Here is a 16,168-nt window from a genome sequence, read left to right on the forward strand (position 1 = left end):
CAGGAAGCCTAAAAATACTGTAGGCTATGACTGCCTCCAATTATTTTATAAAACCTGCTGTTCTTCAACACAGCGGAGACCCACAAATCAAAACAACAGACTTGACTGGGGCATCAGAAGAGTAAAATCTGGATAATATGGTCAGGGGGAAAAGTAAACAAGGGAAAATAGGGAACAGCTACTTCCCAGGTAACCTTGGAACCATTTCAGTAAATCTGCAGAAATGTGTGAAATGTGAAAATGTGTCATCCTGATATAAATAAAGACAGCGCTGCTTAAGGCAGACCATGATACCTTCAAGACTTGCGTCATGTCTTTCTGCTTTAAGTCTCAGGGTAGCGACATTGTTGAAGAAGTGTGGGCAAAAGAAAAGTAAAAGTTGAGGATAGATAGAAACAAAACAAAGGGGAAAAGTGGAAGAAAGGAGGAGAAGAGGGGAGGAGTGAGGGGGAGAGCAAGGGGACTCATGCATTTTGGAAAGTAGTTTAAATGTGCCATCTGCTTCGAGGAGAGTGGGTTGGCTTGCTGAGCTTTATAAGACACTTACCAAAGGTTTCTGAAAATGACAAAGCAAAAAATAAATAGAGAAAAGGGGGAGAACAAGATTTTAGGTTGAGGTCAGAAGTGAGTGCTACCTAAGAATTAAAGGAACTCCAGTTTAGTTGGGTTAGGTTTAGCATTTTTTTTTTTTACAATAAGATATGAAGATAGAAGGAGCAGTTCATTTTTACAGTCACACAAGTAACTTTCGCTTACCATTAGTTTTATTTACAATTTATAATTCTAATTAGAGGATTTTTTTTCTGTTAACTTATACTGGTTAACACACAGATTTAGTCTTATAATTCAATTGCACGGATTGGCTAAATGTTTTTAGTTAATTTGGTCATTTTCTTTTTGGTTTCAACTTTATGCATGGTGGGTTACAACCAAATGAAACGTGTTGAAGACTCTGCGATGTGGACTAACGTGGCACATCTGAGTTTCAGACACAAATATAGACAAAAGACATTAAGAAAGAGAAGACAAAAAAACAACAGTCTGTTTCAGTTAAACAGGACATACAAAGACAATTGATTAAAGAAATCGTGAAACACATAAAGACGGTGGTCAATAGGTTACACAACAGACAAGAAGTTGAATTTAATTTGTCTGTGACCCGCAGAGGCTGAAGAACTCACAAAGCCATGCTTACAAAGTTCCCATGTAAACTGTTACAGCTCTCCACGTAATAATAACTACAATCTAGGAAATTACTGGTGGAGAGGAAAAGCTTACCAGCTGCCGAAAATACCTGAGAAACAAAATTGGAAATTTTCCCTGAAGCTCTAAAAATCTGAATTCCCAACATATTAAAGATTAAATGCTAGCACAATACAACTACATAATGACATTTTCTAAACAACAATATCACACTGAAACTGGGTAAAAGACAACCTAGACTAATCTGTATTTATACTTGTGAAAACAAGAATTTTGGCGAAATTTCGGCGAAAATGTCAGTCTGCATTGTTGCAATTAAAGCAGGAAGTAGAGAGTGAAGCAGGAAGTACAAAAAAGACACAGCGCAGACTAGCATTTGGGTCCTGTTGTTACAGAGTGAGCCAGACTGACGAGCGCACAAGTATAAATGCTTGCACCGGCGAGGGCTACGTGCGTAGGCTACGTGCGTCTAGTCCTGCAGAGGCTTAACTCCGCTTAACTCAAACGTACTGGCTGACAGCCTGTAATAAAAGCACCTCGGGATGACTTGACACAGATACTTGGGCCACTGTGACTCTACAACATCATCCCAGACAACAGTCTCACCTTTAAGGTTTTGTTTTGCAATCTGAAAACTCAAAGGCCCTCGAAACTAAGGGCATGAACCATATCTAGAAATGAAAAGAGTCATGCGGAGGTGCGGCCTTGCTGTATTCAGCAAGTCATGAATAATGAGATGACAAATTGATTCTTTTCAGCGTATAGCTCTTGAGGGCCACAACTAGGGCAGGAACTCGATGGCAACAGACTCTTTATTTAGTGGTGTCTACCCTGATTTACGTTTGCAGCAACAAATCAAATAAGAGTCATTGGATTTTTCAAATGGTGACAAATCATCGACCTAAAATATCTACCCCTTATTGCCCAGAGCCACTCCAGGGCCTGCACTTAATTAGCTATATAATTAGACTTTGCTTTACTGGGTCTCTCAGTGGGTTTTAATCAATGGGAACAAGACAACATATCCACCACTGACTTGTGTCAGTAGAATGTGGACCCTGTTCTCATTCATTGTCTGCTCTGACACACTTCTGGGATGTTGTGAATCACTTGACCTCATTCTGTTACGTTATACTCTTAAAATGTTCTCACTGTACCCTATCTTTTGGATAGGATACAATAAGAATAGGTCCACCTGATCTGCGGTCATAAAACCATGCACAATGGTTATAATGCTTGGCTTTATAGTACTGTACTTGCTTTCTTAGATTTAAATATTAAAACACATTATTCATATTCTTTAGTGTTGGAATCTGTGATTTTCATGTCATTAGAAAAGTTGATTATACAAAAATTCCACAAAAAAAAAAGAAATACTGGGCACAACTGCCAATAATATCTGAAAAAAACAAACAAACAAAGAAAATAACAGGAACCAGAAATCAACTTTGTTAACTATCGTCAAAAATGTCCTAGAAAATCAAGTTAGCGGAAGACGAAAAGGGATCAAAAATCTTTCCTTACCTGAGCGTAGCTGTTTGATCCGCCCATTACTTGCACTGGGGTCGATGGGCAGGAAGTCTTTGTACCATGTGATTTCTGGGTCTGGGTTACCACTGGCGGCACAGAGCATGGTGGCTGTTCGAGTGCGCTCCACTACTTTGAGTTGAGGGCCCATGTCAATGTTAGGGAAGCCCGGTGGAAGCAGGTCCTCTGTGAAAAGAACAGGTCAGTAGAGCATGTGAGTCCCCTGACTTGAAACTCCAGCGCACACAATATGACCTAAAAAGGTGAAAGCTTGAATTTGTGTGTTAGTTCATTCTGAGTCTTTTTTATATTTATAGTTGAATGTGCACCGTATTAATTTGTGAAATTTATATATATATATATCTAAGGTTCAAGAGATGTTGTCTAGTTAGACTTAAGCATATCTGACATTATTGTCATTATTCCCGTGCTAATTCGAGAACCATCACAGTAGTCAGCACTTGTTTAGTCAGAAACACAGACATGGCAGTATCCTTGCAGCTAATCATCGTGCACGATTGAGCCATTATCTCACTTTTAGGAGATGACAGGGTAGTGCACTCCATGGTCATTGTTCTCCTTATGTGGGCGCCACGCTCTCTTGGGGCAATTAGTCCCATGGGTCAAACAGGCTGACCTCTGGAGCGAGAAGTGACTCATTCTCAGATGATGAGAGCTGTGGGGGGAAGTACCCTGAGCTCTAAATATGCATCAGGACACATCACAAATTGGAGACAATGGACTGACTTAGATGCTGGCCAGTGGCACAGCACAGCAGCCTTTTCAGTGGCGAGCCAGTGACCTCATGTGCAATTTGTAGACGTCGTGGTGGCCTCATCGACACCCCACGAGCACTAAATTAAGGGAAATTAGGACAGTAAATTGTTGGGGCAGTTTTAGTCAGACTCTAAAAGCAGAGTCTGTCTGGCTAAATTCAATGGAAAGTTATTTAGTGCTACTCCGTATTATATTTTTTCATTTCACGCATATGATCTCATCCTGGATTAATAAAATTCTACTGTTGCCAGTCAAGCATTTTAAATAAAATGGTCGCAAAAACACAACTATTTAATTAATTGTGGCTTAATCAATCGATTTTTATTCTTTTATGTTTAAATTACCAAGACAGATAAAGACTGGCTTTATACAGTACATAAGCATGTAGAGAAGTAGTGGGGAATTCATCTGTGTTCACATTTTGATAGATTGAATCTTGGAAAATAAAAGAAGTATGGCAACAATAGAAGGGAGGAACCAGGGGGTCTCTAAAGTCCATACAGGTTACCTCTAACTAAGGCTGACATCAGCACGGCACAATGAATATTTCATTGGAGGTTAAAAAAAAATAAATATATATATATTTATACTGTTTTAGGTTTCCTGCTGTATCCTTTCCATCAATTTTTAATAGTCACCCCTGTATAATCTCTTTATACCAGGTTCACCTCAAGCTCAGAAAAGCAATAGCAATGAGTACACTTCACTTAAGAAACTCTGGGACAGGGTGGTGCAATATGTTCTCACAAACTCCCCATCTCTGTGTCATCAATGATCTATGTATAAGATACCATAAAAGATGCTGCACTCATGTACCCCTCTAGCCAGGTCTATCTGTCTGACTTGCACACTGAGAGCTGCATTTGATGTGGCTGAGGCCTATCTGTACTACACATCATGTTAACTCTGCCTTCATGGTATGAAGGCAGTTCGACTGCAGCCTACACAGACTACAGTAATGACACTGAAAACATCATTACTGAGTAAGTGGATTTGAAACTAATGGAATTAGGCAAGTGACGGAATGAATCTGCATGAAGGAGCAAGAGAAGGCAGAAAGGGTCGGAGAACACACCCACCCACCGAAACAGCAGTAAACAAGAAGCGGGGATTGTGGATTCATGGACAGATTATACCATCGTTACAGCTGCTCTGACCTGATACCACACTGGCAGCCTTTCTTGAATAAATCGCCTGTATGCCGGTTACTCGCTTCCCCGGGAATGGAGTCTGATACCATCTTTCCCCCCTGAAGCTTACAGGCTCCGTCGATAAAGGCAGCCATGCAAAAATAAATAGATCACTCATCGAGGGAGTGTTACTTTAGGGTTAGCCAGCATGGTTGAGAAGAGGAGAAGGCAACCAATGACATGTGCGGATAGCGTCCTAGGATTCCCAAAGGGCCAGTCTCTCTTAATGGCACAGCAATTGCATTCCGATGATGTGTACGCTATGATGACATATCTTGACAGGCCAAACAGAATCAACACATCGGCGCTATTGTTCAATGATAATGTCACTGTTTATTTTGCTAGGGGATACACTGAGGAGATAGTAGACTAGTGGTTAGAGAAGCCGACTTGGGGTTAAGGTTAGGGTGGAGATTGTCTGGAGAATGTCACTAATCTGATTTAAATGAAATCAATACAACCCTCAGTCATTATATAATAAGTTTCAAACAACTTCAGATTTTTTTCTTTCAGTGCACAAGGTGGGGGCACTTATCTTAGTCCTCCCAGCATGCAACCTGTCTCCTTTGGTTGGTTAATGACTGGCATATGGAGATGTTTGGCATCTGGACAGCTCAGCTTGGTCTTCTTCATCAACGTGATGTACAGCACTTACTGTAGATGGCAATTCCTTGCACAGACACCAGCGATGAAAGCCATACTTTGGAAACTATTCAACAGGATTTGGACCAACCAGCCTGTATATGGTAATAAGAGCAGGCTTTCAAGCCATGCAAAAGGGAAGAACAGTAACCTAGGATTACCTAGTAAGATCAGCGTCTCTTAGAGCCTCCAGCTGACCTTATCTGGCTTTAGATTTTTGCCATTCTGTTTGGCTTCTTGTGTTGGTTTGAGTGCCATCATTATCCATAATTGTCTTTAATTTCCATTCATTTAATATCATTACACAAGTGACAGGTGCAAAGCCTTTAATCAGCCTCCGGTTAGCTTAGCCACTGCCCGGCTGTTAATCTGCCGACTCATGCCTGCTGTTCCGTTCTGCTTTCTACCGCGCTAACCGGGGCCCTCTTATAAGGTCTGTCCTATCGACTCATTTAACTGTCTGGACTAATCCCTTTTCCAGCGATTCCGTTCTGCCAGAACCATGTTTTTTAAAAGAAAAACTGAGACTAATAACTGTGCAAGAGTCCTAGAGCTCTATACAAAGGGCTTTGCAATTAAATGTGGCATTTTGTACTCTCAGGGTAATTCATTATTTTCAGAGAAATAAGAACATACAGTATACTGAGTGGTCTCATGGAAAAAAACAAAGTATAAGCTTGGAACTATACCACCTCATAATTAACTGACATTCTCCATCAGATGCACATACTAGTGAATACATACAGCTGACTTATATTCAATGAGCACTTAACCCTGGCACCTGCAGTTCCAGTTCTTTTATCTTTTTTAATGAGCTACACCCAGACTTTTCATAATGCTCATAACTTGCTTTATCCAATTAGCTATATAGCATTGCACATGGCACTTGATCCCAGAGCGTACTAACGTGCATGCTGCGCTTGAAAAGGTACCACCAACCCTGGTAGGATATTACTTAGCATTGGTCAGATGTTGCATGCTCAGCTCGTATGTGGATACTGACGCTATAACACTGCATATGTCACCCACTTTCATCTGATGTCGACATCAGCGGATCCAGAGCCACTTGTTCTGAGACATCGGTTATCTCCCAGAGCAGAGATACAGAGCCACAGCAAGAGAAGTGTGTGTGGGGGGGGGGTGCGTAAATCCTGACTGGCTGGGTCTGCAGAAAATGCCATTGGGTGCTCCAACATACCGTGCACCTATTACTCATATTATTATTTTCACTTACTGCAATGATTTAATTTCATCAGCTGCATAATCAGGTTAACTGATTACCCAGCGCCACAGCATCGAGACACAGGCTTTAAGCAGGCCTGCGCATTAATGCCACTGAGGGACTGCTGTGAGAAAGGCAGAGTGAGAGCAAGGGATGAGAAGAGGGAGAGACCCTGAGAAAGAAAGAGAGAGGGAAATTAGAAGACGGGTTAAGACTAGAAGTTATGGAGGAAGAGGCTAATGAACGCACAGTGGGCTCCCTCTCATCCAAACACATAACAGGAGTTTGAATAGGCAGACCCAGCTGCTCAGATTCTAGACAGTGCAGCTTCATTTGCTCTGCAGTCCAGGGACCACAAACAAGTGTCTATGTTACGATGGAGGTTGTATAATACAGACAGAATACAACCAGAGTTTTATGGAAAGTCCATGTGCTATACAAATCGTGTGCATGAAGAATCGACAGTCAACACAATGCTTAATTAATTTATTTGATTCATAACCACTTGCTGGAAATGTTATGAAATGCCTCCACAGTTGCTCCTAGCATCTCATAATGAACATCTTCTAAAGTGTATCACGTATTTGAGTCTAACTGGGTGTAAGCTTCACAGCTAAAATCAAGCAAATGTGTCCTAACGCATAGCGCATTCAAGGCCACAGATTCTTTCAGTTGGAAAAAAGGTTCTTTTATTGGTTTCTCTTCAGCACCTGGTTGTGCTGTGAAGTAAAGCATCTAAAAGCCACTTGGTAACGAAAAAATAGATTAAATGTGTTGTTGTAGTCTGTTAGCAGCTCTCTCGTCTGTGGTTGACAATTTGTAATTTGTAACGATGGTAAACTCATCAATTTCGCACTCTGCCTCTCTTCAGCGCGTCTCTCTGTGACATTCCTTGAATTCTATGACCAGTAGGTAGGAATCCCGTTGAATTGCTTGAGTAATATTCAAAGGAAGACGGGGGAATGGTGGTACAGAAAGGCCCAGGGACAGAGAAGAATAGCAACAGGGGGGAAATCTAATCACAGTGTCTCTGGCCCGAGCAACGATAGCCCTCTCCGGATAGCCATCTCAGCTGAATAATGGTTATTATACAGCCGGCACTCAACCTCTACCTCCCCGCTCCGTTCCCAGAAAGACGTCTGATGTCCTATTGGTATTCTCCACACTTAGCAGATCTAGACACCAAGGGCAACATTTACATCCAAAATGTCCAAAAATATAACCCAGGGGAAGCGGTCCGAAAGACCAGATGAGAGTAAGGGAAAGGAGGCAGAGGAAAGGAGTGATAAAGGATGAGAGAAAGATTGAAAAAGTCACTTATACTGAAAGTAAGACAGAAGTATGCAGCAATTGCTGATTGCAGTGCAACAGACAATGCACTGCAATTAACTTATATGAAGCATCAACTTGCAACTTCATTTTTTTGTTGATGTTTTATATGCCGTCATGAGGCAAGCAGTTTATTTCAGAATTTAAGTGTTGGTTGACTTTGTACTTTACTTTGAATATAATAAAAAAACAGGCTTTATACAAGTTTTCTATGCATTCTGGATACAGTATGTATGTTGTCAGGTGCAGTGCCGTTGGGTCTTGGCCCCTAGATTATAAGTGAGTAAATTTGTAATGCCTACAATGTAGAAATTCAGTCTGGCATGGAGACTGATCATGGTGGCTTGCTCCACGGCATCTCCGGTCCTGAACACGACCGTGTTAATAAAGCCGTCATCACCGAGCTAAACAGCAGGTACACAACTTATTTGCCAAAGAAAGACGGTGACAGCAGCCAAGAAGGGGAACAACTGGCAGCAACCATCACATGTAGCAGCTATGGCTTCAGTTCTGTCAAATGTAGGAGATGTGGAAGAGAGGATTTGATGGCAAATACTAGGGACCAAACCAAGACGGTTCACAGATAACACAGGGCAGGAAACGATTTTTACCCTCAGGCTTAAGTGTAATAGTCTGTAGCATCAGGGCATGATTTGCAATTGCCTATTGCAAGTGAGGGTAGGAAGGTTTTGCCTTTATTTCCAGAAATCAAGACGTGGTAGCAGTAAGTTCAGAGAGCAGATCAACATACTGCTACTGCTTTCTAAAAAGATTACCTTGATTTCAATGAATGACTTTCAATATAACTCACAAACATATGGAAGCTGCAACAAAAGTAATGATTTTTATACTGCAACTTCATCTAAGCGCGCTTTTTTTAGCTTATTAAAAGGATTTTTGACATGTTTCTGACAGGGTCCAACAATGTGGGTAGCATGCCGTCTTTCCCCCTCCCTATAATTTTAATGCTGCACACAGGGGTTCAGCCTTTCGAAAGAAAAACGTACAATACAGGTTGTTTCCCTGGTGTGCTAAGCCACCGTGATGGACACAGCACAAACATGAGAGAGAGGTAATTGTCTAGGACGGCTCCAACAATCCCCTGCCAGTAAAGGAAAAGAGTTGGAGTGAAAAAAGGAAACATAAAAAGGGGGAAAAAATTTCTGTTTACCCGTCTCAGCAAGTGGCAATTTATCGAACACCCTCCCTCAGCACATACTCTCTCTCTCTCTCTTTCCAACTCTCTCCGGCTCTCGCTCCTCTGCTTTCCCTCTCTTTCTGTCTTGTCAGGCTCGTGAGGCGTCTGGGGTAAGACAGACGAACTCCAGGGGAGACAGGAGATGAGGCCGGGGCCATTAAAGGAAGTGCCTCTCCGTGGAGAAACGTCAACCAGTCACGTCTGGTTTAGCGGTGGGTAGCTCACAGTGTGTCTCCGTGTGTGTTCCCGTGCATATGTGGGAGGTGGGAATGCGTGTGCAGGCACCTTGAAACACGATGTCAGTTCACCGCATGTGTGCGCCGGTGCTGCCGTACAAGCTCTTCATAACGCAGACTTCTCCTGTTGTTTAATTGTTGTACACTAGGGGAAGTAGACCATCTCACTGAATCAGAGATTTATTCTGTAAAAAATATGGCTGAAAATATCCTGTTACATAAAATACAGGACAAGAAGCCATAAGGAGCCTTAAATTTCCTGCAGTCTATCGGGAGACGTTGGTATATGGGAAAACTAGATCCAAAACAGGAGCCAAAACTTGTTTCATACAACCTTTTTTTCTTCTTCAAATAACTCAAGTAGTTTGGATGCTGTCAGAGGATGCAGCTAGGCAGCATAATTTTATGTCATACCCAATTAATGATGACACTGATGAGAAAGCGGCACTGGCGGGGGCGCTTTGACAGCTTACTGGAGCACAGCATACTCCATAAGTTTGGTAATCATGTTGGAGTCATAAACAGTCCTTGCACAATAAGGTTTGAAGATGATTATCTAAACCGTCCCCGAGAATACTCATCTTCCCAAAGGTCAGTATTTTTCAGCAGTGCCTACTCTGTGGTAACTAGCAGATACGCATTTTCACGTGTGGAAAAAAAAAGGGAACATGGATTTTGCTTTCATAAGGAAGGTCTAAACTGCAAAACCCCTGCTTTAGGGAGAGATATTTGCAGAGTTACAGGTTACGGCTTGTGTGAATGAGGGAATCAAGGCTTGGTACTCACAACATGTGAAGCAAATGATTTTCTGGAAGCTGAGTGAGCAACTCGGGGTTAGAGCAACAATGGATTGCGAGGGTTGAGCTGCTGCGCTGTGCCATTCCTGCCAAAGCAACTCTAATCTCAATCAACCACCAAAACGTCAGACTAAAGACTGACACTAAGTGCATAAGGATTTGAAGAAGGCGGATGGGTGGGGTTGGCGTGAGATGGTTTTGTCGGTTATTTTTTTTTTTTTGCCATTCGCTTAGTGCAATCAAGCCACTAATGACAGGTTTGAAGGCACCTTTGGTGAGCAGAACAACAATTATGAATATGTAGCGGCTTGTAAATGAGCGGAGTGTCTGGTAATTGCTTAACGTCACTTTGAGGAGTAGAGAGAAAAAAGCAAAAGTGGCAATGAGGGTCACAGAGAATGTGAGCCATCACCACGGTGAGAACAGCTGGAGTGTTGGATAAATAGGTCGTTTAAAATATGACAAGATCGAAAGGTTGCGGGCGGAATGCTGATAAGCTGGATAACAACAAGGAGGAAAAGTGGACCGAAAACCTCGGCTGCAATTTCACCATCCTTTGGTGAGAACAAACACAGTACATAGCGTGCCCAATGAAGTTTCCCCTTCAATGTTACAACCAATCATCACCCCATTCACACAAGTGAAGCTTAAGGGAACTCTACAGCAATCAGCCACAACATTAAAACCACTGACAGGTGAGGTAAATAACATTGACCATCTTGTGACGATACAACGTTCTGCTGGGAAACGTTTGGACGTGGCACTCATGTGGATGTTACTTAGACATGTGCCACCTAGACCAGACCAGGCACTCTCACCCCATAGTAATGACACTCCTTGATGGCAGCAGTCATCCCCAGCAGGATGCAGCCTGACACAGGAACACACACAAAAATGCTTTAGGAACAACTAAAAAACATGAACAGCACAAGGTGTTGACCTGGCCTCCAAATTCACACCCTCAGAAGGCCCATGTCCGTTCTCTGATGAGTCAGAACTGTTTTGGGAGACCTATACAATATTAGAAAGATGGTCATAATGTTATGCCTGATGGGTGTGTATTTCAGTGGAAGGATGTAACAGAAAATGTGGGCTGAAGAGAAAGCCTTTAAGGGCCAATATGAACAGCTGCTACTGAAGCCAACAGGGTTTCTTTACCAAGATGTATCCTCATATCATAGAAGAAATACTAATACTCATGCTGTTAAGCTTTTCCATCCAACTTTCTCCACAAGAAGCATAGGAATAGCACTTGCAAGGCATGCAGGACTTCAAGTCTTATCAACTCTGCCAGTCCTGCAGGGCCAAAGGCTCGACCCCTGTGTTGTAAGAGTTCAGTCACCCGGGCTGGCGGCTGATGTATATGCATGAAGCAGGTGGTCCAGGCCACATCCCCTTGCTCTTCTTTATGCATGAACTGGGCCGCTCCAAAAGTCGTCACTCATACAGTTTCCACGGGAAGCGCCTCCTTTTCCCAAGTCTAATTCCATGCTCAGGTGTGGAGCAAAAAGTCCACTGATGTGATTTCTGTTTTCACTGGTATTCCACATCTTCGCTTTACACTTCACACTCGAACAAGCAGGTTCAGCGACAGTTTTTATCCACAGCTAAATAGTCACACACACGTGCACAATTTCACTTTATTCTGGTTCTATATATTTATCTTATATTGCCACATATTTTCTTTATTTTATTTCATTTTATTGATTGTATTTTGCTTCTGTGAAGTCGAGTGGGCTCCATGCACCAAGAACTTCATTACATTATGGGCACATGTCTTGCAGTGTTGACTGCACAACTGCATATTAATATGAATATGAGCATATGTCCATACTCTCAACATCAGTAATTGCAGAATTGCAAGATGGATTTACATTTTTTTAGTTATACAAGATAATCATATGGCACCAAAATACAGGAGAAAATTTGATGAAATATAACGAAAGACATTCCTGATACCAATATTGGGTAAAAAATTCTGTATTTCTTTCTTTAAGACAAGCCATAATGACAAAAGCTCTGCTAAGCTGCCAAGAGCAGTAAAATTAACCTATGCTAGCAATGGGATAAAGCAGCAACCAACATGCAAAACACGGGAGAAGCAACACTAAATACCAGGAGACAGCCCCCGGGCATGCATCAAGGAGTTGGTGAAAAGTTGCAGCTTATTGCAGGATGTTTTGGTTTTCAGTTTCATCAGTGACATCTGGACCAGCAGTCTGTCCGGTGCCTTCCATCACGCTTCACTGCAGAGTGGGCTGATGTGAATTTTACTCCCCAGTGAGTCATACTAATGTTACAAGCAAAGCAGTTTGCACACCTCACTCCCACACATGCCAAGCTATAGCTGGCGTAGCCTACAAAATTATATCACCATTATGGTCATTCTCATTTTTATGATAAAAAAAAAAAAAAATACTGCATCGTATAAATCCTTGTACCTGGTCTGAAGAAGAGATATCAATTCATCCCTATCACTGAGTGAATAAGGTATATATGTGCTATAATTATTTTATAGAACATTTTATAGAAAGAAAATCATTTCTGTATAGTTATTGGTTTTCTGAAGAAAGGGATAGTGAAAAATGCCATATATTGGAGGAAAAATGAGGAAATCTACAACCACATTCGATTAACCCGGACAATCATGTACTTGCTGTTGTGAAAAGGTCTCTGAGACGCGGATCTTTCACTTTAGTCTCCTAGCAAACTTAACAAAAGACCCATTTATCTGAACTTTCTAGTCCGTAATAAACCAATCAGGAAGACGACAACCACCCCTTCATGTGCTTACCCTCCTTCATCCCTTCCCTTTTTATTTTTTCCTCTCTGCCAGTGTCTTATATCGGCTGTGGCCAGGGTCGTTCCACTTGAGCAGGAATTATATGAAATAGATAGCAAAAGTTCAGGAGGCAGCCACCCCCGGACAGAGACAAGCTCCTACCATTTATCCCACTCCATCACCACCGTCTCTTCCCCTCCATCACCTTTATCTTTCTCGCTACCACTTAGCTTGCCTTCCGTTTCTTCATCCTCCAATCACACCTGATCACTACATTACGGGTTCAGGGGATCAAAGGATTCATTGACCATAAACTTTCATGTGAGTGAATTTCCTCTGGAGGGGCCTTGGAGAAAAAAAAAATAGAGCGACAGAGATAGAAGACGGATAACAGTCTGGCAGGCATAGAAATACCAATATGGAGGCCTAGAGAGCGGCATGAGGGGGGGAAAGGTGAAAGGTAAGCAGAGAAATATCCTCCAAGAGTGGAAAAAGAGTGCTGGAGTCACTGGAGGACAGAAAAGGGAGTATTTCATGAGGAAACAACACAAGACTTCCTAAGCCTCCAATAAGAGATCAGGGCCATGAGGGCCATCCACGTGGTCAACATCCACCTATTGATTTGTTGTTTGTGCCAGGTTTGCTGTCTACACCAATAATAGCTAAAGAATCCCGGCACACTGAGAAATAACACCACGAGTGCCATAACAGAAACAAACAAACAAGAGATTTGGTGTAATTCTCCTGGAAAAAATAAAAAATAAAAAAGGAGGGACAAAAGGAAAAGGAAGACTAAAATGAGACGAGATATTATAGTTATTATAAGAAGAGCAAATGGTTTACCATTTGCATGTAATTTGCATTTGGCTCGCCGATAATAGGAGCAACATCCAAAAATGGGTTGACTGTGAGGGGGTAATGCAGATCTTAACGGCACTAAACAAATGTATTATTTACTGGTGGAGGCGGTGAGCACCGCTCGGGAGAGGGAACTGACTGGAGATAATGCAGTTGGCAAAAACAAAGAGACGGGTTCAATTTGGACAAATGTCAGGGTCTGAGCTTTGTTAAGAGAGCAAGTCCTTGTTTCTTTTTTAGCCAGAACAGAGCATTCCTGATGTACATGTCATTTTTGTGACCACTCTCACCCTGTCTGAAAACTGAAACCAGCCAAAACATGCCCGCTGCAAATGGGTCATTCCCGAATTGGAGGACATTTTTAGAATAGAATAGAATAGAATAGAATAGAATGTCTTTATTTCTGTGCCACCCCAAAAAATCCATGAACAACACACTAACACATGCACTTGTCGCGTAAATTATTCTTGCCCTGAGTCAAAATGTAAATATAGTTGTAGGAAAATGCCTTGTATTCAAAATATCAAATAGTTCTCAAGCACAACCTAAAATGGCACTTTCTTCTCTTTTGTCTACTCTTCTTTGATAACTAACAAACGTCAAATATAACCATTGAAAAGTGGAAATACGTGTTTTTTTTGTATAATTTTGTTGACACGTGTCTTGCAATTGTTAAAACAATAAGTTCAATAACCAACATATTTTAAGTTATAGTGATGATGCACTGAAGTTGTGCGCCGCAACATGTGCGCAACCCCGTTACCAAAGCGTGGTTAGCATGGCAGAAGAAGAGGAAAAACAGGAAGTCAAGTGACAAAGAGGAAATTACATCATCAAGGCCTTTGCTAACACGATGGGTGGACCAAAGGTAAGTCTTCTCTTCTTCTTTTCATATTTTTCCCATCTTTTCAGCCTTGAATGATTGCGCCACTCCTGTTAGTCATATTACCAGAACAAGACAACTTAATAAAAGATATATCGCTGTTCTTCTGCAAACTGGGCTGAAAGTCTTGAGCTCACAATCACAACGACAGTACGATACATTTTTGTAAATTTCCCAGTGCATCAAATAATATACTATTTTTAATCTTTCCACCTTTACTTTTTACTTACTTTTCTACACATCTACCTGACTTTTTTTTTCCTCCACATTTTTTTCGTCCTATCTTGTTCTTTCTGTAGCCGTGGGAGACTAGTGAAGGAGTGCAAAGGTCAATTCAGAGGTAGCAAGACAGGAAGAGGAATAACAGACAGATCTGTTGCTGATACTGCCAAGCGTATTCTTCACTGTCTCATTACTGGGCAGCCACTGCCTGCCTGCCTGCCTGCCTGCCTGCCTGCCTGCCTGCCTCTCTCTTTCTTTGTCTCCCTCTCTTTCCTACATGCACACACACAGTCACTTTGTGTGTGTGTGTGTGTGTGTGTGCGTGTTTGTGTGTGACTCAAACGCACCACAAACCACACAGCCTATCAAACACCGACTGTCGACCGTGCATGCTTGCACACACTTCAGGAGACCATCCCTCTCCCGCTCTTGCGCGCATACACACCCCCATACCTCTCTCTTGTTTCACTATGTGTTTTATTAATTTTTCATCTACCCTGCCCAGTGGCCTGGACTCACCTCTTCTTTGAAAATAAACACAATCAAATAAACATTCAACCCTTCAAAACAGCACTGCATTTACACCACAAAGAGGGGGGGGGGGAAACTGACCACAAGCAAATCAATGCAAAGTAAAAACGGAAAAACAAAACAAGCACCCGCACAGAGTAAGTTTTAGGAAGAGTCAAAAGTGACTTTAAGAAGAGGTCTGTGTTTTCCTACTTTTAAAAAACTATTTATTTGTGAGTGTGTAGTTTCAGGAGGCTTCAAAAAAAGAAAGAAAAAAAAAACCCAAGGGGCCATGAGATAAAGCCAAGGAGAATATTTCACCAACCTAAATTTGTATCTGTGCTGGTGCTTGTTAGAAACGTACAGGGAATACTGATGAAATGAATAGCAAGGAAGAGAAATGTTCTATTCTTCTCTTATCAACTCTCTTTTCTCAGTCTGTCTCTTCCCCTCTGTTGTAGCCCGGGCTGAACTTTTTTCTTTTTTTTATAAAAATCCTAAACAATTTTAAGAATCCGATTGCATCACACACCTCAGATCATCAAGAGAAACTTTTTCGGTAACTTATTTTTGCACTGCACATACACTCACGCCATAAATCGTGAAAATGGGAACAATGCATAGCTCATGGCGACCACGTGTTCTCAATTAGACTCAACACCCATCAAAGCTACCATCCCAGTCTTCAGCACAGCTAGCATTTCCTAAAATTTTTGTAGTGTATTCAATAGGACGCTCTAAACTCCTGCACTTGGAAGGACAATTTATTGCATGTTTTCCAGCCCACCCCAC

General features: G+C 41.8%; 1 protein-coding gene across 3 annotated transcripts in view; it reads right to left on the minus strand.

Moving 5' to 3' along the window:
• ptprsa (protein tyrosine phosphatase receptor type Sa) overlaps nucleotides 1-16,168 on the minus strand; it is a 162,845-nt gene that overhangs the window by 84,190 nt on the left and 62,487 nt on the right. For all 3 annotated transcript variants that reach the window (XM_084548606.1, XM_084548605.1, XM_084548604.1), the window contains one exon: nucleotides 2,728-2,916. In XM_084548606.1, coding sequence (XP_084404732.1) covers nucleotides 2,728-2,916 — 189 coding nt within the window. The remainder of the gene's footprint in view (nucleotides 1-2,727; nucleotides 2,917-16,168) is intronic.

Source organism: Chelon labrosus (assembly GCF_963514085.1).
Source record: "Chelon labrosus genome assembly, chromosome: 7".
NCBI lineage: Eukaryota > Metazoa > Chordata > Actinopteri > Mugiliformes > Mugilidae > Chelon > Chelon labrosus.